This window comes from Tiliqua scincoides, chromosome 5 (genome assembly GCF_035046505.1).
Source record: "Tiliqua scincoides isolate rTilSci1 chromosome 5, rTilSci1.hap2, whole genome shotgun sequence".
Classification (NCBI taxonomy): domain Eukaryota; kingdom Metazoa; phylum Chordata; class Lepidosauria; order Squamata; family Scincidae; genus Tiliqua; species Tiliqua scincoides.
Window position 1 is genome coordinate 105,597,511 of NC_089825.1, and position 26,895 is coordinate 105,624,405.

Consider the following 26,895-nt stretch of genomic DNA (forward strand, 5'->3'; position numbering starts at 1 on the left):
CTGTTTCAGCTTTGAATGGAATCTGCCATCTTGTAAAAATCACAGGCACTGTTGAGTTCCTTTCATCAGGGCATGTCCAAGAAGTCCCACAGGAGAGAAGAATGATTACCCTTTTTTAATTTGACTAAGGCCCAAATCCTAACCAACTTTCCAGCACTGGCATAGCAGTCCTAATGGGATGTGTGCTGCATCCTGCAGTTGGGTGGCACAGATGCCTCCTCCAAATAAGGAAATGTTTGTTCCCTTACTTCGGAGCTGCGTTGTGATGGAGAGAGCTAAAGGGGTTAAATTCTCTTCTCTAATTTGAGAAAAAATAAAATCTTTCCAACAAAATAAGGGCCCTGGGGATAGTGGAGAGTATTCCTGTTTAAAGACTGGAAAAAAAGATAGTCCCCAGAGCTGTTGGTTGTCAAGTTTCTGGGAGGGTTACAAGTTTCTGGGTTGCTTTCCAAGTTTCTGAGTTGTTTACAGGTTGAATATTCTATTGTCTGGAAAACCTAAACCCTTTGTTCCTTGTGCAGACAAGAATATTAACCTGTAGGGAGTATTAGAGAAGAGAATTTAACCCTTTTAGATCTCTCCATCAGTTGCGCTTTTGTCGGTGCTGGAAAGTGAGTTAGGATTGCGCCCTAAGAGTGCAATCCTATCTGTTCTCCCCCTGCAGATGCAGCAGAGCCCCAGTGCACTTGCTGGGGGGGGGGATAGTCTCATTTCAGTAAAGGAACATTCCGGCTATATCACTATCATTCACTGGCTATATCATTAGCTAATTCTTTCCACATTGCAACTTCACCATACTCAAATCTCTTTCCCTGAACCTCATCAGAATCACTGAGGGAGCTCTCCTACGATAGCTAAACAAAACCAAAACATTCCCAATTCCAAAAAACAGATTAAGGGTTTTACACGTTACAGGTGCTTCTTTTAAAATTGATTGCTTATTATGTACTTTGCCAGACCATCTCCAATCCTTTAAAGGTCCCTCAACAATTTGGCCTGTTAGAAACTGGTGCAGGCAAACCAGCAGTGACATTAAAAATAACATCCAGTGGGAACAGGACAAATCCTGCTTTCCTTATTTGCTGCCTTGGCACATGTGAACTACATTCAATCAGGGCTGCTGAGAGCAGGCATTGGAACTGGGGCAAGATGCATGATGGGGGGGGCCCTTCCTAACTTTATTCTACAAACTAGATTTTACTACTTTTTTAAAGCACATTTTTAATTGAGAGTTTTGACTTAGCATGAGCAAGATTGAAACTAAATGAAAACATTTATCAGAATGGGTACTGTGTTTCTTTTCTTCTACCTCAGCAAAGTCCTCGTGATCCTTGGCAGTTCTACTCAGAAGTAGTCTGACTACAGCCAGTCATTCAATGAGGCTCCCTCCTCCCAAGTAACAACAGAGCTTAAAAAGCCATGCCATGTGGTTGGCAAATGTGATTGCCACAGACTGCTTCTCTCCCCTTCCATGGGCTTCTCCAGCCAATTGTAAGGCAAGAACTCCCTTGGGCTACTCCTCCTGCCCTCTCTCAGCCAAAGAAAATATCAGAATGCTCATCTTTCATCCAATGATCATTGGTTCCGTTCTTCTTGTCAGAGCCCACTCCTGCCTCCCCTCCCCGCTCAATGCAAAAGCAAAACATTAACCCTTCCCTGCCTACTGACTGGAACTTCCCTGCTGCTTGCCCAGTCTGAATGATGGCCTACGAGGTTTTTCATGCCACAACAACAGTAAGCAAGCACAGCCAGACACAGACAGACTCAAGTCTGCACATGTGGGGATGAGTGCCAAGTCAGAGGGTCCCTGACTTGAGTGTTTTTCTGAGTTTTCCACACATGCGACTCACAAGTCCACGAATCAGCAAAAAACGCTCATTTTCATGACTCTGAGTCACCTAACTCGAGTTCCTGTCCCTGGTACATGAGGTGGTATCTGGTGGTACTCACAGGACCCTTGGACACCTACCTCCTGGCAGCTAGACCAGGAACATGGCGCAACGAACAGCAGTAAGTGTCTTCGCTCAGTGGGCTGAGATCTGAACCATGTTTTTCCGGGCTTGAAAAAGCCCTCCTGTCTACCCTAAGCCTCTTACTGGTGTTTGTTGTGTTGCATCTGGCCTCCCAACTCAGAAGTAACTGGCAATGATGTCATCACCAGTTACTTCCGGTGGTACTTTGAATAGGTGAACCATGTGAAATTGTACGGTGAACAAACCTTGAGGAACACTGCTCTAGGGACAGCATCTGGTTAAACGTGTTAGCTATAAGTAAAGACAAGCAAGTTAACAGTTCCCTGTGTGCCTCACCTGCTTAGTTGTACTGGGCTCTGGAGACCAAGTCTCCAGGAACACCAGACTTGATGACATCGTTGCCTGCCATTGTAGACAGAACATTGCAGGGTTGCAACATCGAAAGAATAGCTGGACTTCTCATTCAATCTTCATCAGTGGTTGGATACAGACCCAGATGTATGAACTGGTTGGAGAAGAATATGTGTATCAAAATTCACATATCCTTGAAGAAAAATAGTAAGTACTTTGTACATATTTAACTGTAGTGGTACCTGAACAGTTTTCCTAATAGTTATGTACCTACATAACTATATTTATTTATTATATTATTTGTATGTAAGTGACACTGTCACTTCAGGAGAAAATCCTTGATATAGATGCTGTATTATATTGGCTGGAAGCTGTTTCTGCTGCAATCTAACATACAAAAATCCTTTTTACTTACGTTCTCTTAGGCAGCTCAGCCAATGGGCTTCTTCGGACCTATGCCAACGATTTACCTGTTAATCTGGCATGTCCAAGGAGATTCAGGGCACAATTAGGGTCAGGGGAAGGGAGATAGAATCCCAGCAAGCATGACTGCCATATAGATCCTTCCACTCCGGCCCCTGAATTACCCCCTGCCCAGCTCACTCTCTGCTGTGATCTACCCACAGCCCTCCACCAATCTGCCCCTGCTGCCAAACAACCTGCTCAAGCAGGACATCTGTGAGCCTCTGTTGTGCATGCGCTTGGGGCCTCTGGACATTTGTGCTGGGAGCTCCTGTGTGTACAATAGCAGTGTGGCTTTTGTGTCATCAGATTATGGTGGTGACTGGTGAAAGAAGTAGGGTTATTCTTTTTTTTCTGCAAACATTTGAAACTGGGGTATGGGTGACATCAAGTTGAGCAGTGGCTGAAAGTCTTCTTCTCCAGGCTGATCTGTGGGCTAGTCACCATCAGAGAGCAAGAAGTGCTGTAGTAAGCATTCCAGATCAGGGTTTTGCCTTGAACTCTGAGGCACTGCGGCACCAACACTGATCTGGAACATTCAGATAATCTAGAAAATAAGTGAACAGAGGAGAGATAATCACTTGAATCATCATCACCATCATAATCATCAATGTGTTACTAAATCGGGATGTCGTTGTTGAAGGTTTCCATCTGTTTCCTTTTCCAGAGCATAGCACACCGAATGCAAAATGTCCAACAAGACTTCAATATCTGGGTTCCTGCTCTTGCAATTCTCAGACCTTCGGGAATTTCAGATCCTGCATTTTGTGGCATTCCTGCTGTTGTACTTGGGGATTGTCTCAGGGAACCTTCTCATCATCGCTGCAGTAGTTTTTGATCGACACCTACACAGACCCATGTACTTCTTTTTAATGAACTTGGCCATACAAGATGTTGGGTTTGTGTCAGTCTTTATCCCCAAATCCATGGCCAATTCCCTCATGAACACCAGGCACATCTCTTATTCTGGATGTGTTACTCAAGTCCTCCTGTTTGTATTCTTTTTATCATCTGATTTCTTCCTCCTCACTGTCATGGCGTATGACCGGTATGTTGCCATTTGCAGACCATTACAATATGAAATGATCATGAACAGGGATGCTTGTCTGCAAATAATTGCTATTGTATGGACTACTGGTTTTCTCTATTCAGTGCTGCACACCACTGGCACTTTTGCAAGCCCTTTCTGCTCCAACATCGTCAATCAGTTCTTCTGTGAAATCCCAGAGTTACTTAAGCTCACCTGTTCTGACTTATACTTAGTGGAAATGGTTGTTGTTGTGTTAAGTATTTTCGCTGGTTTTGGCTGCTTTATTTTCATTGTCATAACTTATGTGCACATCTTCAGTGCAGTGCGAAGAATCCATTCTGTGCAAGGCAGGAAAAAAGCCTTCTCAACTTGCCTTCCCCACCTCACTGTTGTCTCCACGTTTGTGTCTACAGTATGTTTTGCCTACCTGAGACCCTCCCCTGACCATCCATCACATCTGGATATAGCAATAACTATTATGTACTGTGTTTTTCCACCCCTGCTGAACCCCATGATCTACAGCATGAGAAACAAGGAGATCAAAAATGCTATGCAAAAACTAGCGGGTTTCTGAACATCTAGAAATGGAATCACTGATATTTCTGGTGATGGTGTGAATTATGAATATTTATAATTATTGTCAGAGTGGGGTAGCTTGCGGCTCCTTATCAGTTGGAATCCCGAAGTAGGTCAAAATCACTATCTGCAGCATTTCTGAGGTGTGGGGACGCCTGAAGGAGGGTCTGCAGGTTCACCCACCGGAGGAGCCACCTCCATTAAGTGCAATAAGATCCTTTTCCTCCCTGTGCCAGTGCAATGACAGCAATGTTGGCACCACCTCCCTCTCCTGCAAACACCAAATTCTCCCAGAGAACCTCTCTGGGAACCTCTGGCTTAGACACTGTCTTCCAGTGCAGAGCCTCTGTCCTTGGCATTCTGCTTTGGGAGGCATTGCAAGCAGATATGGGCAGGAGGTCTGGTCTAGAGGGTTGAGCCTCCATTTGCCTGAAGATAACATCTGAAGGTTGCCAGTTCGAGGCCACCGGCACCGTGCGACCTTGAAGCAGCTGACAAGCTGAGCCGAGCTATTCCATCTGCTCTGAGCGTGGGAGGATGGAGGCCAGAATGTGCGACCAGACCAAGAAAGAAACATCTGAATGTTGTGTTTTCTTGAAAGATAGAAACCTTCTTTCAAAATTGTAAAAATCCCTACAGGGATTTAAATTTGCCTGCCTATGTAAACCGCCTTGAATAAAGTCTGAGGAGAAATCTGAGGACCAAGAAAAGCGGTATAGAAATACCTGTATTATTATTTTTTTATTATTATATGTATTCAGCACTCTTGTTTATGGTGCTTCACCCGATTCATCATTGGAGTACTTTCCTTGTTTGCAAGTAATGAGGACTCAGTCACAGTTTCATCATAGACCCTATAGCAGTGGTGGCTAACCTATGGCACGCGTGCCAGACAGGGCACGCAGAGCCCTTGCTGTGGGCGCGCGCGCCATCGCCCCAGTTGCCAGGTGTGAGCCTCTAGGCTTGCAGCCCCAGGGAGTCACCAGCAGCTGCGTGTCTGTGCTGGAAGACTGAGGAGCCCACGCGCAGCCACAAAGCCAGCCTCCTCCTGCTTCAGCCAGGGCAAAGGAGGGAGGGGCGAGGCCAAGGGGGGAAAGGAACGGACAGCGGGGGAAGAGGGACATCAGGCGGGGGGGGGCTGATGCCAAAGACTCAGGCGTGCTCCCAAGGTGCCCCAGGCCACCCAGGGAGGAGGAAGGCTTTGTGAGGGGACTTTCTCACATCACCCGCCCCTCTGCCCAGCAGCCCAATGGGAGCGCTTCCTCCCTTCCTTGTATGGGGTAAGGCAGGCAGCACACAGGAAGCTGCTGCTGCAGGCTTTGGGGCACCAGCCCTGCACGTGGTGCTGGTCCTGAAGTAAGTCTCATTAAAGTCATTGAGGTTTGCTCCCAGGGGCTTACTCCCAGGAAAGTGAGGGTAGGATTGCAGCCCTAGTCAAAAGGGGGGTTTGCTCCTAGTTTAAGAGCCCAATCCTATGCATGTCTACTCATGAGTCAGTTCCATTATAGTCAATGGGGCTTGCTCCCAGGAAAGCGTGGCTAGGATTGCAGCCTGAGAGCCCACTCCTATGCATGTCTACTCAGAAGTAAGTCCATTGTAGTCAGTGGGGCTTACTCCCAGGAAAGTGAGGGTAGGATTGCAGCCCTAGTCAAAAGGGGGGGGGGGTTGCTCCTAGTTTAAGAGCCCAATCCTATGCATGTCTACTCATGAGTCAGTTCCATTATAGTCAATGGGGCTTGCTCCCAGGAGAGCGTGGCTAGGATTGCAGCCTGAGAGCCCACTCCTATGCATGTCTACTCAGAAGTAAGTCCATTGTAGTCAGTGGGGCTTACTCCCAGGAAAGTGAGGGTAGGATTGCAGCCTGAGGGCACGGCGCAGACATTCCTGTGGCAGGGTTGGAGAGGAGCTAGGTTGGAGGGGAGCATAGCTCACAGCGTGGCATAGCTGGAGGGGAGTGGAGCTGGAGGGGAGCAGAGCCACAGCATGGGCTTTGCGGCGCCAGCCTTGCACATGCTGCAGGACCTGCCTTGTTGCCCATTAGAGGCTTATCTGTAAGAACCTCACACAAAACTAATTTTTATATGATCTGAAAGGTAAACCACAGAATTGCTTCTCCAATCCTATTGGAAAAGAAGTGCATGCAGAATTTCACATAGCTGTGAGTGTTCATGAAATACAGCATGATGCAGCCATCCAACTAGGATACTGCTGGCTTAATTAAAAAATAAATGCAATCTTGCACAGTATTACTATTACTGACAGCATTTATATGCTCCCTGTCCCTAAGGGGCTCACAATGTAAAAAGAAACAAAAGAACACCAGCAGACAGCTACCAGAAAAGACACTGCTGGGGTGCGGAGGACCAGTTACTCTCCCCCTGATCAATAAAAGAGGAACACCCACTTACTCAGCATGTAATTGCCCAGCGTGTACACAGTGAGCACAATTGCCCAGCATGTAATTAACCTTTGGAACTCCTTGCCACAGGATGTGGTGATGACATCTAGCCTAGACGCCTTTAAGAGAGGATTGGACAAATTTTGTGGAGGAAAAGTCCATCATGGGTTACTAGCCCTGATGGGTATATGCTACCTCCTTATTATAGATGTGGGCCACTGTGAGATATAGGAGCTGGACTAGATGATCCAGTGGGCTCTTCTTATGTTCTTATGTTCATATGTTCCAGTCGCTCATACAGCCAACCAGCCACCCAGCTGGTTACCATTACTCTACACTGCACAGGACAGGCTGAGAGAAGCAGCACAAAGATGTTAATGACATCCCCAGTGACATCCCCCGGGGAGGGGGGCTTTCCAACCTGTCCTCCCTGCTCTACCATAATAAGGAGGGTCATGCCTGAATGTTGGTGTTAGTGAGGAACTTTCCCTCTCCCCCAATCATGGATCCTACTGGTCTGCCACTAGTGTGACTGGTGCACTACTGGACACAGTGACCGGCAGGCCAGGCCACACTTCAAACTCTAGTTACAGTCCCAGAAGGGGTAAATGGGATGGGGAACATGTGTGACTATGGGGGTGTCCTGTCCCATCATAACCCCTGGGGGCTGGGGGATAAGAATAGGCCCTCCGTTTGGCTGTACTTGTCGTAAGAGGCGACTAAACAGCCACCGGGTAGATGGGACTCGTCAGCCTGGGAAGGCAGCTCATCTGAGAGAAGGAAAACTCTGATCCCAAACCTCCACTGCCTTATGGCTACATCCAGTTATGGAAAAGGCTTCAGGAGTCAACCTCGAGGCAAAATCCGGAGCCGGAGTCCCTGAGGCAGTTCATGGCTGAACACAGTCATGTTCTGGCAACTCCTGCGACGCTGCTGGAACCAACCGTATTGGCTTCTGCCTTTCCATTGGACCATTTCAGCGACATGGAGAGGGGGGATTTGCTGCATGGGAAACAATCTATCCTCCATAACTACTCTACCCAGGCTTTGCGCACTGGAGAAGACACTCTGTTCCAGAACCACCATTCAGAGCGCAATACCATAGTCTTCCAAGACTGAAGGATGCCAACATAATGTCCCATCATGCCCAAAGTCAACCAGGACAACATAGCTTCATGTAAATAGGGGTAAATTTAAAATTTAGGTGTATGAAACACAGGGATCACATTGAGTGTTGGCAGGGGGGCTCCAGTATCAGACAGGGGCCATGAGGTTGGGGGAAGGGGATGTGGTATATGTCAGGGCTCTATGGGGGCATTTCTCAGCACAATCATGAGGGCCTGGAGGCCAACCTAGGCCACTATGATATGCTCCACAGTTGCCCCAGCAGGGCTGGGATGGTGTGAAGTGTGACTCAGTCAATGTGACTTATTGCTGTAGGGCCTGTATGGCTGCATGTTGGGCCTGGAAAATCTAGTTGGTGGTCCAGGTTTGCCCCTATAGGAAAATGAGGTGAACTGGTGTACCTTGGCAAAGACCCAGAGTCATTTGGACCACTCTACAGAGATCTCAGAAGCTAGTCATCACATGTGGGGGGGGGGGGGGGAGGTTGGTGCAGCACTTGCAAAAGGGGGTAGGGATTTAAAGCATAGTCCCCATCCCCACTATTCTGGTGTCCTACCATGACTGTGGATCTTGTTCATGGGTTACATGTGGACTGGCACTGAGATCCCAGGAAATTTCTGGCTCCCCTTCTTTAGCTCCCAGGCCCCCTTTTAACCCTGGAATGGGCATAATTTACCCCTTGTACCCCCTCTCATGGGCACTTCCTGACCCCCATTGAATGCATTTACACAATACAGAAGAAACAGTACGAATGCTCCTTTTATTTTCATATTCTCTTAGGAACGTTCAGTCTCTGTTGGTTAAATTATTATATGTGCAAGTCAGGAAATTAATTTTCTGCTGAGTTTTGTGGGTTTGTGTTCCTTCAAACACAATCTCCTCCCCAAGAGGACTTTGCAGGGTGGAGACTCCCTGTAGCAAGTAAACTGAAGACTAGAACAGAGAGAGAGAGAGAGAGAGAGAGAGAATAAAATACCGTCTAGTCTGGACACATTCAGAATGATCATCTGAGTCGTCTGCCTGGGTACTGGGAGGATGAATTTAGTAAACAATATGGAATTCAGTCAACCAACCATGAGGGGTCAACTCTTAGCCATATTAATTCCAACGCTCAGTCAGGTAAATGTTATGTTACCTTGAAACATTAATGGGTCAGGGTGTATGTCATGCTCAGTAGTGACAGACTGGCATGAACTAATTGGGCTCAGAAAGTTTAAGGGTACTATACTGCTTTCTCAGTCCAGCCATTTTCAACCTCTGTGCCACAGTACATTGGTGTGCCGCAGGTGGTCCACAGGTGTGCTGCAGGATTTTGGGAGATGGTCATTTATTAGTAGGGCCAATGGGGGATGTGAGCCCCTCACCAGCAGTGTAGTGTGCCTTGTCAACTGTCAAAAAACTGATGGTGTACCTTGACAATTTTAGTGCCTTGTCAGTGTGCCATGAAATGAAAAAGGTGGAACACTGCTGCCTTAACCCTCCTTATATCAATAATTTATTTTTAACAACAATAAGACTAAGGAGTTTATTGTGGACTATCGGAAAAGAAAATCTGACATTTGGCCCTTGTGTATTGAGGGCATTTGTGTTGATAAGGTGGACGAGGGTCAGTTTCTGGGGATCATCATGAAGAAGGATTTGACATGGAGTGCAAACACTGTGGCTCTGGTCAAGAAGACCCAACAACGATTGTACTTTTTGAGACTCCTCAGCAGACAAAAACTGTCTGAGAGATTGCTGGTAATTTTTTATCGCAGCTACACAGAGAGCATTTTATCTTACTGTCTCTGTGTTTGGTTTGCGAGTTGTGCAGTGGTGGAGAGAAAAGCACTCCAGAGGGTTATCAACGCTGCTCAGAGGATTATTGGCTGTTCTCTCCCTTCTTCTTTACAGTACAAGGTGTATATCGAAAACCTTAAAAATTCTGAGAGATCCCTCGCATCCTGGTTACCAGTTTTTTGAACTATTGCCATCAGGAAGAAGATATAGGGCGATAAGAACAAGAACGAGTAGATTAAAGAACAGTTTTTATCCCAGTGCAGTGTCTAGACTAAATGCAGGGGTACAGTGATATGTTGAACAGAGGTTTAGCAATGTGGTGATTGTATATGTAGTCTGCCTGACTTTGTTGTATTGTTGTTTTGTGTTGGTCTTGTCTTGTTTTACCTTGCGAAAGCACCTAATTTTGTTGTACTTGTGTATACGGGTACAATGACAAATAAATTTTCTACTCTAGTCTATTCTTAAAATTCACGATCCCGGAAGTTTCAATATTTTCAAGTTTCAATGTTTTAAATATTTTCAAAGTTTCAAGTTAAATTCAAGTTCCCAGAAGTGGGTCTCAGTCACCTTATTTTCATTATTTTGAGGTGCAGAGAGCCCTGCAAAGGGCTCCGCGGGGCACCCCACACCTGCCTGGAGGCCAGCATGGAAGGGATAAATTTTTTTTTAAAGCCACTTTGTCCCTGGCAGTCACGCAATCCTGGAGATCACATAGCTGCCTTCCCCCTTCCCTGCCCCTTAAAGGGCCATGGACGGTGCTTCTCAGGCTGGCAACCCACCAGTTTGAGAACCACTGCTATAGATATTCATTGTTTTAAACTTGTTAAGAGAAACTGATTATTTCATGCAACAGACATGTGTCCCAATTAAGCAGTATATTTTTTTCCCCTTTCTAATTGTTATTCTGCTTATTTTTGTTGGATAAGTGTGTGAGGATGTAATTGGGCAAATAATAGCATGGTATATGATTGCAAACAATAATGTGTGAGCTAGATACAGCGGTGAATATTGGTTATTTCCTTCTATGGGAAATAACCTAAAATGAGAAGTGGACAGGATGAAAATATCTGCAATTTAAAAAATGGTTTTGTACACCCCTGTTTACATCCATTCCATGGTGTAGTTAAGTGCAATACAAGAGTCTGTCTGCCTTTTATTCCAGTGGTATAGCTAACTTCTGGAGACTTAAGAGAATATATGGAATTTGTTCTTGGATAGCCTTCTTTAATGTGCAGCTGAAATTATATTAACAAGAGCTGTGACCCTTGATTGAGGGATGCCTTAAAAACTATCACGTACAAATCAGGAACAAATTGAGTGAATTGTTCTAAAATTAGGGTATAAGACTTACTAGACACAAATGTAAGGCCAAGCGAACAGAAGGTACACTGGACTATTGTACAGCAGAGTTTCTCAAGGTTTGTCCTCCACTGTGCACATCAACCACCTATTCAAATACCACTAGAAGTAACTGGCAATGACATAATCACCAGTTACTTCTGGGCTGGAAGGCCTGATGCAATGCAACCATCACCAGTAAGAAGCTCAGGGTTGACAAGAGGGCTTTTTCAAGCAGGCTTTGGAGCCTCCTACCGCTGAATATTGTGTCGCATTCCTGGTCTTGCTGCCGGGTGGCAGGTGTCAAGAGGTTCCAGGAGTACCCCCAGACAACACTTCAAGTACCACTGGTGGTATCTGTAGCACTGGTTGAGAAACACTGTTGTATAGCAATTTACCCACAGGATACTTTTCTTTCCAACCGACTCTCCACTAAATTTGACGTGGGGCTGGGAAAGAGTTCATGGGGAGAGGAAGACTGATGCCATGTCTGTTTTAAAAATCTATCTATCTATCTATCTATCTATCTATCTATCTATCTATCTATCTATCTATCTATCTATCTATCTATCTATCTATCTATTTTATTCTGGTAATTGCAAGTTCACATTATTATGTCGTAATTTCTGGTCTCAACCAGGTTGTAACCTTAATTATCAAGACCCATTGCTCATTACATTGATCATTACATACAATTATTCCTGAAGGATTACTCCTGAGGTAGTTGATAGGCAGTTAGGTTTCTGTCTGGGGAATACAAAAAAGTAAGTTCTATCTCAACCTGCTCTGTTTGTTACTTGCTCAATACAACTCTCCAGAATGAAGTGAATAGGTTATTCTGTCTCTGTGTTTCATCCCAGTGATGTCCTGCTACTTATCCATGAGAAAAAATGGACAATCAAACGTCAGTGGCTGAGTTTGTGCTCCTGGAATTCTCCAAGATCCGGGAACTGCAGATTCTTCACTTCTACATATTCCTGGTGTTGTACCTGGCAGCCATCACAGGGAATCTTCTTGTCATCTCTGCCATAGCTTTTGATCACCGTCTGCACGTTCCAATGTATTTCTTTCTGATGAACTTGGCTCTACAGGATCTTGGCCAACTTTCTGTCATTATGCCAAAATCCATGCTCAATTCTCTCACAAACACAAGACGCATCTCTTATGCTGGATGCGTTGCTCAGGTCTTCTTGTTCCTCTTCTTTGCAGGATCTGATTTCTCCCTCCTCACTGTGATGGCCTATGATCGGTATATTGCCATTTGCAAACCACTGCAATATGAAGTCATAATGAACAGGAGAACCTGCATGCAAATGATTGGAACTGTGTGGATTAGTGGTCTTCTCTATGGAATCTTGCATGCCAGTTCCACCTTTGCCACCTCTTTCTGCTCCAATACTGTCAATCAGTTCTTCTGTGAGATCCCACAGATGCTTAAGCTCTACTGCTCTAAAGAATATCAAACTGAAATGGTGGTTGTTCCAATAAGTGCCCTCATTGTATTTGGCTGCTTTGTCTTTGTCATCATAACTTATATTCAGATCTCTGTGGAAGTGCTGAGAATCCCATCAGTGCAAGCAAGGAAAAAAGCCTTCTCCACCTGCCTTCCACACCTCATTGTCTTTTCTACATTTGTATTTACAGTTATCACTGCTCACCTTAGGCCATCTTCTAATACCTCTTCATACATGGATTTGGTATTGACAATCATGTATTCCACACTTCCTCCCATGCTAAATCCATTGATCTACAGCATGAGAAACAAGGAGATTAAGGTGGCCCTCTCCAGACTATTCCTTCTCAATTAGCCACGTAAAAATGCTTTCTATACTTTTATTATTTATTTTTCATATTTTTATACTATCCTTCCTCTGAGGAGCTCCAGATGATGTACATGGTTCCTTCTCACCTTCTATCTCTCCACACAACAACCCTGTGAGGTAGGTGAGGCCAGGGTGACTAGATAACATGGAGGACACAGTGCCTATACCTTTAAACGTTATAAAGAAGAGGTAAAATTGGTAGGTGCAGCTTTTTAAACCTTTCCATGTTGTACCTGCTAAAATGCTCTCTTCTATACAATATTTAAAGGTATAAGCACTCTGTCCTCCATTGTATCTGGTCACCCTGGGTGAGGCTAAGAGATAGTGACTGGCCCAAGGTCACCCATGAAACTTTGTGGTCAAGTGGGGATTTGAACCTGGATCTTCCAGGTCTAAGTCCAACACACAAATCAACACCATCGTGGCCCATATGCAGGCTTGGATAATGGTGAAAAGAGTTTAACCCTTTTCCCTCACATCTTCCCAATGAAAATTGAGTATGCATGAAAATTGAGTAGGAGTCAGCTGGCAAGAAATGAGTAACATCTTGAGAACCAGCTTGAGACATGATTTGCAGCTGCCTATGGAATCTTGGAAAGCACAAGAGCTGAGAAGGCAGGATGATGATCACACTATGAAGGGAACCATCTGGAGAAATGGTGGGTTCCTTGAGTTTGTGTTTTAGAAGATCACTTGTAAAAACCCTATTTGAAAAAACGGGGTGGAAGCTTAAGGTCAGCCTGTAAATGCCTTGAATCTATGAGAAATATATAAATATTGTAATAACTAAATAAAATAAATATATGTCCTATCCCTAAGTAGTTATTTACCCTTTACTATACCATACTAGTACTTTGCCACAGATGGCACCTTTTGACCAAATAACCATTAGGCATGGGGTGTGATTTTGGGTGAAAAGTGATGACAAAATGTTGAAAGCACTTCCACCCATGCCTAGGTTCTTATTGAGCTCACACACACACACACACACACACACACACACACACACACACACACTCCAGCTACTAATTTTTTTATACAGCTTCCATAACAACAAAAATTAGACCATGATGTGCTTAAATAGCACATCTTATTTGGTTCTTGGATTACTTACCGGTGTTACCTCCATCTTTTGCTAGTTACGGGGCAAAAGCACTGCAAGGATACACGATCTTGAACTTACCCCATGTTTTGGAAAGCATTTGTTCTGCTCTCAGCAGAAATGCTAAGAGGAACATTTCTAAACGTTCGTTTATGGGCAGCCCAGTTCTAACTTGTGCTGGAACGGCCAGGTCAAGTGGCTTGCACCATATCCAGTTTAACGTAGGTGCCAGTTGGAGGGCAACTTGGGGTAAGGGGATATTTTTCCCCTTACCTGAGTATTGTCCTAGCCAGCCCCATTTGGCTACTTGGATTGGAGTCCCACTCCCCTCCCGGACCTGGTCTGCCACTCGGACCAGCCTCCCCCACCCCAAAACATTGCCTCCATTCTTCTCTCCTACCACCCTCTGTGGCCCCTGTCTAGGCCAGCACAAACATACCCCTCAGAGATTGGATGTGACCTCTGAGAGCTGGCACACATCCTTGCTCTGGACCAGCCTGCTCTAGAGTAGGTGCAAACATGTTTTTTGTCACATTCGTGATACTCCTAGGCTGGAGTATGAGGACTGCATTGGCACAAGTAGTGTGGATTGTGTTACTAATCAACTGTCTGTTTGCAAGAAGAAATATCAACACTCGTAGAATTGATTGCCCAGTCATGTCGGATGTCTATGACCTGGAGCAGGGTTTCTCAAACTTTAAGGCAGCGTTACTCCCTCAGTAAGTTCTTGCAGGGGAGGGGCTAGGACATCATGCCACTAGGACCCTGCAAAATGGAAGTGCTTTGCACCCGCTTCTATTGAAGCTTCCAAGCCTCAGGGAGCACTGCACAGGGCTCCCCGCACCTCCTGCAGCCTGATGAAGCCCTACATCATTCTAAGTCAGTCACAAGCACCACCCCTCACCCTTCTTAGCGACGCGAACCTGGGGACGTGCACCCTCCCTCCCCTTCCCCCACCCCTTAAAGGGACGGGTGAAGCGTTACATGAACTGGTGGCTTGCAACCCACCAGTTTCAGAACCACTGGTCTGGAGGAGAGCTAATCCCCTATCTTGGATGGCTTTCCAAGTCACAAAGATTTTGGGCACCACCAAGCTCCAAATACGACTAGAGTCATTTTGAGGCCCGTGGAGTTTGCACGTGGCCTCCTTGGGCCTCAGAAAAGCCCCAGAAAGCATTGGAAGGCCACTTCCAGTTTTCGGCAAGGGTGGGAATGGGCAGGTCGGGCCTGGGGAATTGGATTGGTGCACCAGCACCACATATCTCTGATGCAGGTCTGAGTTGATACATTGCAGCTGCCGGGGCTTACCCCAGGTCAAGGGGGCATATGTCCCCTTACTCCAGGAAAACCTCCAGCAGCCCAAATTACCCTGTGTGATGCAGTGTAGCTCACACCGACACTGCTATGTTGCTGCACAGGGATTGAGGTAAAATTGGGCTGTGTGTTGCTGTGTTACGTGAAAATCCCCTTTTTTCTTCTTCCTTTTGTAATTTTTATATCTGGTTATGTATTTTGGACTAAAATATTATGTAGGCAAGACCTCAACATACAGGCCACAGCCAAGTCAAGTCACAAGCACATGGCTACAGATCACCTAGTTCTATAGGGACAAGCAAATGTCTCCTATTCTCCTAAATGTCCCCTAAAAATGTGTATTGTTTTAACCTAATCACTGTGCCTCCTGATCCAACCACTGCATATGCAAACACTTTACCTAGCCTCCACCTAAATCCTTGTTTAAATATCTCCTATTGTTAACTAAATCACAGCCATTAAGCTAAATCCAGACTCCAAAGTCCAGTGGCAACAGGAAGCAAGCTACGGCCCCTCCCCCAGGGTCAGCCTTGGCTGATAAGCTGACTTCCTGTTCATCATGTCTTTCTTGCATGCTCTACATGTTCCAGTGTGTGTAATGAGCATGCGCATCTAGGACAGCTCTAGGTCACATCCGGGTCATTCACATTCAGCTTCCAGGTCAGCAAAGCCCCTTTTAAGATAGAGGCTCTGAGCACATGCTCTCTCTCTCTCTCTGGCTGCCCTCCAAAGGCACAGATCCTCCATAGGACTCTTCCCCCCTCCCCCCCAACTGCTTCCCAGGACAGGTAACTATATCTTGCGTCTGGAATCTTTTCCCTTCTATCCTACCTATTTCTCCCATTCTCCCCTATCTTAGTTAGCAACTGGGTTATGCAGACCAGGGACCCCTAAAATCCTTCCCTACAGCCTATCCTTTCTGATTCCTTCTCGGATGCACCAAATACACGGCACATGTAACCGCCATAAAGCTAGGTACACTAGACACAAGTACTAGAAACCTATACTTATCAATTCTTCATGTGCATTATGTTTGCCTATGTGTTTTTGTAATAAAAATATAATCATTGATTGAAAGTTATCTTTCTCCCAGTCTCCTCTTTAAGCTACAAGGGATTATCTCTGCATTATGCTGTTTTGTTATCCAGCCTACGATCCTGAGGTTTCCAAAAAGGGTAATATACTAATTCCCCTTAAAACATAACAGCCCTTTTTGGTAACAGCTGGAGCATTAAAGCTTACACAAAAGCTGACCAATAGAGAGCCTGACAGAAGTGCCTATAATTTTATTTGCAATTGTGTCTTAGAACTTAGCTTACTTAGTGGTTCTTTCATACATTTACCCAGGGACAGTATCTTGCTAATTGCCTTAGCAGAAATATAGACCAGAAAGTTCACAATTCTCTGTGGGCCCCTCTGGCTTAGTTGTGTTAGCCTTCTGAGACCAATTCTCCAGGAACACCAAATACACAACTTCTGACTTCCACTAAAACCAACATCTCTCAAATTTGAAAATGAACAAGATAGGTGGATAAACCTATCGATAAACCTCTCGATGAACCTTCGTGAATGGTTTGATACAGACTCACTGCTTTAATATTGTTGGAAAAGCAAGCATTTCTGGAAATTTAGGTATCCCTGAAGAAAAATAGTAAGTAATTTGTTCATGTTTAATTTTAGTGATTCTTGAGTAGATTTCCAATGAATGGATAAATGCTTACATAACTATATCACTGATATCTAACTATCCACTGTCAGCTGACAGATTTTGCATGGTAATGTCTGGAACCAATTAAGGGCCGAATCCTATGCCAAATGGTGCAAAAATGGCTACTGCTACATGCAACGGGGCTGGGAAGCAGCGTGCAGTCCACCTGGGGTAGACCCTGGGCATGGGTGGGGAAGGGCAGAGAGAGCTTGAATAGGGCTGGGAGAGGGCAGAACAGGGAGGATTGGAGGCGAGGTAGGCAGATGGGGCCTGGGAGGGAGTACAGTTGGCGGCACCAGGTCTGAGTTGGTACATTGCAGCTGCTAGGGCTTACGCCAGGGCAAGGGGACAAACGTCCTCTTAAACCAAGGAGACCTCCTGGAGACAAAATTCTCTTGCTGGATACAGTGTAGGTGTATTGGAATTGCAGAAGATCTGGCGAGGAGGTAGATGTGGTGTCAGCAGTGGCCCCTTTAAGGGTAAGGACTGGGCATCCAGCAGAGTGTGCTGCACAGCTGCAGCCACTTGAAGGCAATAGGGCCTTCAGGGATATAAGGAGCACCTGAGGCAGGAAGGGTTTGTGGGTTGTAGAAGGAGTGCAGCTTGGAGGTAGGAGAGGAGACTGACTAATGGACTACTTGAACAGGCTGTGGAGAGCTGAGGTGTGCTGCTATACTGGGAAGGACTGCTGCCTTAGGAACTGGGTCCCTGCAGTTTAAACAGGCAAGCTACCCTGGTGGTGGAGTCTAGCAGTGCTGCTGTAGAGAACTGGGGTCATTGTTGGGGAGCTAATTAGCTTAGAGTGGGCATAAATTCCCTAAGTGAGGCTTGGAGTGGGAATGTGGCAGAACAGTAGGCCAGCACTGCTGTGTTGCCACATGGGGATTTAGGTAGGATTGGGCTGTGTGATGCCAAAGACATAAATCTTACACAGAAGCTGACCGGTAGGGAACCTGAGGGAAGTACCTGTAATTTTATTTGCAATTGTATTAGCTCTCATGATTGTTCTTTCATATAATTACCCAAGGACAGAACCTGGCTAATGATGTTAGCAGAAATATAGACCAGAAAGCTAACAATTCCCTCTGTACCTCTACTGCTTAGCTGTGCTGGGCTCCTGAAACTGTCTCCAGGAGCACCAAATATTAATGTATATCTACCTCTTGATGACAACTTCTGACTACCATTGTAGATAAAGCTTTTTCGAGTTGCAACATGAAAAGAATCAGTAGGCTTCTCAATCAATCTTCTTTGTTGGTTGCAGATGGACCCACAACTTTATATTGGTTAGAAAATAATGTGCATCAGAATTTTCAGATAGCAGCAAAAATAAAAAATAGTAAGTAATTTGTACATGCTTATTTTTAGTGATTCTTGAGTAGTTTTCAATAAAAAAAACTTCTATATAACAGTATCATTAATATCTACTGTCAGTAGACAGCTATTACATTATGTTTTTGAAGCTTATTCTTTGACAGGCATGCACAACTTCTAAGCTGCTGTGCACAATGCTGCCCCCCCCTATGTACTATGTAAGCTCTGGACAATAAGCTGTCCTTGTAGTTCCAACTGGTCAGTACTAGGACTCAGATTTGCTGGATCGAGTCACTTTTCTCTACATTGAGATCTACCCTTGTTGAGCTTTTCTTAGATCAATACAGATAAGTCCTTTTATAGAATCCAATAAAATATGGAGGTACAAACTATTGGGAATTATTTGCATGAGCTGTTTTGCATGAGCTTTTTGCAACTACTCAGAAATCTCCCATTTCACATCCAGACTCCTGCTTTATAAAGTCTTAGGGAAAATGTGGGATAAGACTTCTTATGTCCCTCTGAAACACTGCCCCCGAATCAGACCATCCCTCTTGCTGCAATGTTGAAGAAACCTCTCTGCTCCAACTGCCAAAAAAAAAAAAAAAGTAAGAAATTTGAATGTGAACATTGTGACTTAGAAGAGATCCTTGATTTTTGATACAGGGTGTTTGCAAGGAAGTGCTGTGTGTGCAATGATGGGGGAAAGGTGGAAACTGTAGGAATTGGATAGTCCAGTGATGGTATGTAAACTGCAATGTAGACTGTAATGCTTGTGGGGCAATGTTGAGGACTATGTGTCATTGCAGAAAAATGGAATGTAATGATTGATAGTTGTTTTGCCAAATCCCAAGCCACTGGGCCTTGTAAACCAGTCCAATCAATCAGAGTTGCCAATAAGCCAAGTTACTATCCAAAGTCAGGTTCCAGGTAGGTCAGTCCAATCCCTCAGGGTAGCCAAATCCAAATCAAAGTCCAAAGCCAAAGTCCAATCACAACCCAGTCTGATTCCCAATTCCATAAACCAAGTCAGTCAGTCTCCTCTCCTACCTCCAACCTGCACTCCTATCACCCACCAAAACCTTTCTGCCTCAGGTGATCCCTATATACCTGAGGGATCTCCTTATGCTCTAGTGGCTGCAGCTGTGCAGCACACCTCCAGCTACCACCTGGGTTTTAATCCTGCATTTACTCAGAGCAAGGGGCACTGTGGACACCACACCCTATCTCCTTGGTAATATCTTCTGCAATTCCAATATAATAGTGGGATGGATCCCCCCTAACAGCTGGGCAAATCAAATGCTCATAAGTAAGACACCCTAGCAATTCTGTCATTCATACTTGCTTCCCACCCCCCACCCCTATATTTGAAGACTCAGAGAACAGAGGAGAGATCTTCACTTTTTCTGCAATTACTTGAAACTGTAGTAGGGATAACATCAAGCTGGGTAGTTGCTGAGGGCTGATACACCTATCAGAGGACCCACCTGGTCAAGCTGCTCCTGGAAATGGCCAGGCATAGGAATCCCATGGGGATCCATTGCAGGGTTTTGCCTTCAGGTCCCTATCCTGCACCAACAGTGAGCATGACATTTCAGGTCATTTTGGGACTAAGTGAACAGATTCGAAATCATCAACATCATTGTTGTAAATTTGGTCCTGAATCAAAATTCCCAGTCCTCCCACAACTTGTACAGGATCGCCTTTGCCCCCAAACTCCATCTCATGACAGCCAGGTAGCCCCTCACCTGGATAGTAAGGATTGCCTCAAATGCTTCCTGGCTTGGGGCAGTCCTGTGAAGTCTGGCTGCCTTCTGATAGCAGTGGTTCCCAAGCTGTGAGCAGTGGCTTCCTGGCAAGCTGCTGAAACCAGCCAGGGGAGCCATGGAATCCTCTCGAAAAAACTGTATAGGATTGTAGCCCTAATGGGGAACCATGGCCCATGGCCCAGTGCATCAATAGAGCTGTGAGTTGAAAATGTTTGGGAACCACTGCCTTATGGGATTAACTATGATAGACTCACTCAACCCTGGCATGAGGGCAAAGCAAGGAATCAGGGTGGGAATGCCCGCCATGAGGTCAGGTAATCAGCTCTTGCCCTTTCATCGATTCAGCCTCCACACTGTGGACTATCTTTCTTCTATGACTGCAGTCTCATGTTTCTCTCTCTGTGACTAACCTTAACAAAAGTGGCCCATTTACCCACAACTTTGTCTCATGTGTTTATTGGGGAGTGCACAGGAAAATCATTTCTGACCACTTTTATCTGTTTCCTTCTACAGAACGTGTCACACTTAATGTAAAATGTCCAACAAGACTTCAATATCTGGTTTCCTGCTCCTGCAGTGTGCAGACCTTCGGGAATTCCAGATTCTACATTTTGTGGCGTTCCTGCTGTTGTACTTGGGGATTGTCTCAGGGAACCTTCTCGTCATCTCTGCAATAGTTCTTGACCATCATTTGCACAGTCCCATGTACTTCTTTTTAATGAACCTGGCCATACAAGATGTTGGAAATGTTACAGTCTTTATCCCGAAATCCATGGCCAATTCCCTCATGAGTACCAGGCACATCTCTTATTCTGGATGTGTGGCACAAGTCCTTTTGTTTCTTTTCTTTGTAGCGAGTAATTTTGCCCTTCTCACAGCCATGGCTTATGACAGGTATGTTGCCATTTGCAATCCATTACAATATGAAATGATCATGAACAGAGGAACCTGTATTCAAATCATTGCTATGGTATGGTTTACTGGCTTTTTGTATTCAGTGTTGCACACCACAGGCACATTTGCAAGCCCTTTCTGTTCCAACATAGTCAACCAGTTCTTCTGTGAAGTTCCGCAATTACTTAAAGCTTCCTGTTCTGACTTATACCTAATTGAAATGGGAGTTATTGTGTTCAGTATCTTCATTGGTATTGGCTGCTTTACCTTCATTGTTGTAACTTACATGCACATCTTCAATGCAGTGCGAAAAATCCGTTCTGTGCAAGCCAGGAACAAAGCCCTCTCGACCTGCCTTCCCCACCTCATTGTTTTCTCCACAGTGTCATTGACAGCATGTTTTGCTTACCTGAGACCCTCCCCTGACAACCCATCAAATCTGGATATAGCAATAACTATTATGTATTCTGTGGCTCCACCCATGCTGAATCCAGTGATCTACAGCATGAGAAACAAGGAGATGAAAAATGCTATGCGAAGACTGTTGGGTGTCTGAACATCTAAAAACATAGCCTCTGATGTTGAGCATGTGCTTCATTATGATTGTTGTCAGGAGAGGTGTATCCTAGGGCATCCCTGTGGTTCCTTGGTGTGATCGAGATCCTGGGAGGAAACACTGCAGTTCTGAAAGAGCCTCAATGCCACAGTTCTTATGTGCATGGCTCTAAAGGAACAGGAGCCATGCAGGGAACAATGACAGCCACTCTTTATAACCTTCATAGATCTCACAAAGGCTTTCGACCTGGTCAGCAGAGACGGCCTCTTCAAGATTCTCCCCAAGATTGGATGTCCACCCAGGCTCCTCAGCATCATCAGATCTTTCCACAAGGACATGAAGGGCACTGTTGTCTTCGATGGCTCCACATCAGACTCCTTTGACATCCAAAGCAGAGTGAAGCAGGGCTGTGTTCTTGTACCAACCTTGTTTGGGATTTTCTTCACTGTCCTGCTGAAGCAGGTCTTTGGAACTGCAACAGAAGGCATCTATCTCCAGTCCAGATGAGACGGAAAGCTCTTCAACCTCTCCAGACTGAGAGCAAAGTCCAAAGTCCAACTGAAATGTCTGCATGACTTCCTCTTTGCCGACGATGCAGCTGTCACTACCCACTCTGCCAAAGATCTCCAGCAGCTCATGGATCGTTTTAGCAAGGCCTGCCAAGATTTTGGACTGACAATCAGCCTGAAGAAAACACAGGTCATGGTTCAGGATGTGGACTCACCTCCCTGCATTACAATCTCTGCGCATGAACTGGAGGTTGTCCATGACTTTGTGTACCTTGGCTCAACGATCTCCGAAAGTAGATCTTTCTCTCGATATCGAGCTAAACAAGCGCGTCGGTAAAGCAGCTACCACGTTTTCCAGACTCACAAAGAGAGTCTGGTCCAACAAGAAGCTGACGGAACATACTAAGATCCAGGTCTATAGAACTTGCGTCCTGAGTACACTTCTGTACTGCAGCGAGTCATGGACTCTTCACTCACAACAGGAGAGGAAACTGAACATTTTCCACATGCGCTGCCTCCGATGCATCCTCGGCATCACCTGGCAGGACAAAGTTCCAAACATCACAGTCCTGGAACAAGCTGGAATCCCTAGCATGTATGCACTGCTGAAACAGAGACGCCTGCGTTGGCTGGGTCATGTTTTGAGAATGGATGATGGCCGGATCCCAAAGGATCTCCTCTATGGAGAACTCGTGCAAGGAAAGCACCCTACAGGTAGACCACAGCTGCGATACAAGGACATCTGCAAGAGGGATCTGAAGGCCTTAGGAGTGGACCTCAACAGGTGGGAAACCCTGGCCTCTGAGCGGCCCGGTTGGAGGCAGGCTGTGCAGCATGGCTTTTCCCAGTTTGAAGAGACTGTTGGCCAACAGTCTGAGGCACAGAGGCAAAGAAGGAAGGCCCATAGCCAGGGAGACAGACCAGGGACAGACTGCACTTGCTCCCAGTGTGCAAGGGATTGTCATTCCCGAATTGGCCTTTTCAGCCACACTAGATGCTATTCCAGAACCACCATTCAGAGCGCGATGCCATAGTCTTTCGAGACTAAAGGTTGCCAACATGGAGGGATTTATGTTGCCATTTGTTGGTGAAAATTAGAATTACAATCCTTTTTTTTCTAAATTGGGACTTTGTTACCATCTCTTGCCTACGATTGAAATTGTAGTTCTTTTTTGTTGCCCAGTGGGGGGAGAGGTGGGTGTGTGATAGGATTTTGTACCACAAGTTACTAAAGCAGGTAACCCACAATTGGCCACTCTGCTAGGCTTCTAAAAGATGTTGGCAAGATTCTGGAGAATTTGCATCCTATTTGCATCTTCGTCGAGATAACCAGTCTTTCTTCACATTCCTTCATAAGGCTCACCACTCATCCATGACCGTGAACATAGCCAAGGTTTTAAGCCAGTGATTCCCAAACTGTGAGTTGAGATCCACTGTGGGTCACAACCTGATTTCTGGTAGGTCCCCAAAGAGTGATTGAAAGATCAGACAACAAATTGCCTCAAGCCCTACTGGAAAATTAGATACTGTAGCTGCTAATCACCCTGCAAGAAGCTGAGCTTCTGCAGTTTGCAAGCAGGTGTAAATATAAAAAGATAAAATTTTGAGGATCTTTTTCCGGTCATGATTACCTAGAAATAAATAAATAAATATTTCTTTCTAGATCTCTTTTTTTAAAAAAAATTCTCATAAACCTAGGTGGGTCCCAATATAGTGTTGTTTAAAAAAGTGGGCTCTGGTGCTAAAAAGTTTGGGAATTGGTGTTCCAAGCACTATGTCACATAAGGCATCTACCATCTAACACAGGGGTGCTCAAACTTTCAACTTTAGGGATGCTGGACCTTTAACAAGTGTATAGAAGAGAGAATTGCAGCAGGTGCAACTTGTCATCCCACAGATGACAAGCTACACCTGCTGAAATTCTCTCTTCTATACACTTGTTAAAGGTCCAGCATCCCTAAAGTTGAAAGTTTGAGCACCCCTGAGCTAACATTTTGGTCCTGCTCTATCCATAGGCTCAGGTGCTCTGCAGCAATGTCCAGAAACTGAAAAAGTGCACCATAAATACAAGGGGTTTCAGACAACCACCCCAACACACAAATGCCTATGTCACCATAGCTATTCTATGTTACTGTACTGGCTTCAGCTATATGGAAACCATGCAGGCCACCCACAGAGCTTGTGTCACTTTACATAACCAAATCAGATTTTCTTGCATCATGGGAGCCAACTACCCAGACAGTTGCTTATTCAAGTGCTGGTCAAACCCAGATCTGCTTTGATGTGCAAGGTGGCTTCAGCAAAGCTCTTTCAGACCATAGCCTGAGTCTATATGGGTAGCCCCTAGTGCAGCTGTTACTTCTCTCCTTTGGAACAGAGAATCATTGGGTTCTGTTTGATAATAACAATGATTCATTAATTGCTCAATTAAATAATTGTAAATATCCCACAATAGCAGTGAAAGTGCCTATGGGGTCTAACAGGCTACCCCAAGAAGATTGCTCCCCCCCCCCAACCAAACAATGCAAAGAAAGCATTCATATGTTTTTCTATAAACATTGAAAAATTATAACATGAGACAACAGGCTCTGCCATTGCATAACTATCCATGTTATAGTGGATTCAAGTCTGAGCCATTGGCAAACGTGTGTCAAGTGCCCCCTATCTCAAAAGAGAATTGCAGAAGAACTTGCAGTCAACTGGTCAGCACATGGCTGCACCCCTAGCTCAGAAGTGCCCACACTGGTCAGTAGTGGCTCTCCAGAGTATCAGAGAGAATATTTTTTTCTCTGCCTTCCCTGGAAATGCCAGGGATTGAACCAGAAACCTTCTGCAGGCAGTGTATAGTATGTGCTGAACCATTGAGCTCCAGCCCCTTTCCTAATCACATCAGAGACCATCCAGGCAGGTCTCCATTCTGAAGTGGCAAAGATGTGTGGAACGTATCAGCACTTTTCAGGGGGCATGAAATTTCTACAACTGTTTCAGGATAAGCGTCCTGGTGCTGGTTGGCAGTGACTTCCCTTTTGTTTTGCATTTTCCCCCCAACCATTTTTTTTGTTTTTTACTACCATCCAGAGGTCGGAGACCTTTTCCCAGAGGCTGGCACTACTGGTCACCAAGCATTTTGATCCTGCAAAACAAGCTGGGAATGTCATTACATCATGATGTCATGTCACGTTCAGATATTACATTTTTTAGGAATAGACTTTAAAAATGTAGAATCAGCAACAACACTAGCTGAAAGTCGAGCAGTGAACATTGCATGCAGTGGCATCAATGGAGGGAGATGAGGATGTGAACCACACCGGGTAACACACTTGCAGGGGTGACACCACTACTGGCAAAAATTATGAAAATCTTCATGTTTTCGAGTAATGCCATAATGGCATATATCATTTGATGTTAATTTAATGCAGAATGCAATGAAACGAACCATGTTGAAAGTCTGTAGTCTATCAAACATTATGGCCAAATCACCAGAAAAGAATAACAGCCTCATATAACAAAGAGTGGATTTCCTTAACTCAAACCTGACCAATGAAACTCTTTTTCCAATGAGAGCCAGTGAGGTGTTATTGTGACACAGCAGGGAATCAACCTGGTTCTCTGTCAGCTCTCATTTCCATGTATCAGAAGGAATGCTGTTCAGTTGTGTGAGTGTCATCAAGTTGGCCACTGGTTTTTTGTTGGTTACTGATTAGTTGGGTGACCTGTACTGTTATATATTCAAGTAAGTAAGTAAGTAACCAACCAACCAACCAAACAAACAAACAAATAGTTAATTGGGGTTACACCAGTCCTAGTGATGCCACTGCATTTAGAGCACAATCCTAACCCACTTTCCAGCACTGACATAAGAGCAATGCAGCTCCTAGGTAAGGAAGTAAACATTCCCTTACTTTGAGGAGGCCTCCATGAGTGACACCCAACTGCAGGATGCAGCACACGTCCCATTGGCACTGCTATGCTAGTGCTGGAAAGTTGGTTAGGATTTGGACCTTAGGCCATGAGTATGATATTGTAATTGATTCTGTATGGACTGGTCTGGGAAAAGGTCCATCATGGTGATGACATAAGGAGCTCTTGTACGGGTGATGCAAAACCTAGTGACTCCACTGATTCTGTGAATGGGATGCTGGAACCTATAATGTTCCTTTAGATAGTGGCAAAAGCTTATACTCAGAGCTGTATCTCAAACATTTAAAGCTTAAGTTATAAATCTTACAGAAAAGACTGACCAGTGGAGATCCTCAGAGGGGTATCTGTAAGTATCCTTTGAAACAGTGTCAGATAACTTTGTTCTCATCATTGTTCTTTCAGAGACCTACCCAGGGACATATCTGCCTAATCAAATTAGCAGTAGTCCTGAAAACTTTTTTCCTATGTGCCTCTCCTGTTTAATTGCATTGGGCTCCTGAGATCACTTCTTCAGGAGCACAAAACGTATCTGATGCACCTCTGCCATGCAGTGACAGCTTCTGCTTGCCAAAGTAGACAGACGACTTTGCAGTTTCATCATCAAAAGAACAGCTGATTTTTCAATAATTCTTTACTGGTGGATTGATACAGACCCCACACTCTTATATGGTTGAAAAAATATCTGTGAAGGAAAATAGTAAGTAATTTTCACATGTTTCATTTTAAGGACAACTGAGTAGTTTTCCAATGGCGAAGTGCAGACATAACTATGTTATTAATATGGAAGTATACCTGTAAGGTACAATAGAAAATCCTGCTGGCAGATGTTGCATGGTGTTACCAGAAACATTAGCAGCAGGCATGGCTCTGCAAGGGTAAATCAAGCCTGTGCAAACCATGACATCAGCTATGTGTCCTGGAATCTTTGATGCTGGACGACAAGCTTGTTT

The 26,895-nt window shown here is 45.0% G+C and overlaps 3 protein-coding genes across 3 annotated transcripts; all 3 read left to right on the forward strand.

Annotated features, from left to right (window-relative positions):
• The first annotated feature begins 3,475 nt into the window (after window positions 1-3,475).
• Window positions 3,476-4,390, forward strand: LOC136652909 (olfactory receptor 14A16-like). The gene has a single exon (XM_066629831.1). The coding sequence runs from the start codon at window positions 3,476-3,478 to the stop codon at window positions 4,388-4,390; it is 915 nt and encodes a 304-aa protein (XP_066485928.1).
• A 7,535-nt stretch (window positions 4,391-11,925) lies between these two features.
• Window positions 11,926-12,843, forward strand: LOC136652910 (olfactory receptor 14I1-like). Its single transcript, XM_066629832.1, has one exon. It carries the CDS (start codon window positions 11,926-11,928, stop codon window positions 12,841-12,843), a length of 918 nt encoding a protein of 305 aa, XP_066485929.1.
• A 7,757-nt stretch (window positions 12,844-20,600) lies between these two features.
• On the forward strand, window positions 20,601-21,515 carry LOC136652911 (olfactory receptor 14A16-like). Its single transcript, XM_066629833.1, has one exon. It carries the CDS (start codon window positions 20,601-20,603, stop codon window positions 21,513-21,515), a length of 915 nt encoding a protein of 304 aa, XP_066485930.1.
• The last annotated feature ends 5,380 nt before the right edge of the window (window positions 21,516-26,895 follow it).

Coding starts and splice junctions, on each gene's coding strand:
- LOC136652909 (XM_066629831.1), top strand. CDS start 3,476: ATGTCCAACAAGACTTCAATATCTGGGTTCCTGCTCTTGCAATTCTCA.
- LOC136652910 (XM_066629832.1), top strand. CDS start 11,926: ATGGACAATCAAACGTCAGTGGCTGAGTTTGTGCTCCTGGAATTCTCC.
- LOC136652911 (XM_066629833.1), top strand. CDS start 20,601: ATGTCCAACAAGACTTCAATATCTGGTTTCCTGCTCCTGCAGTGTGCA.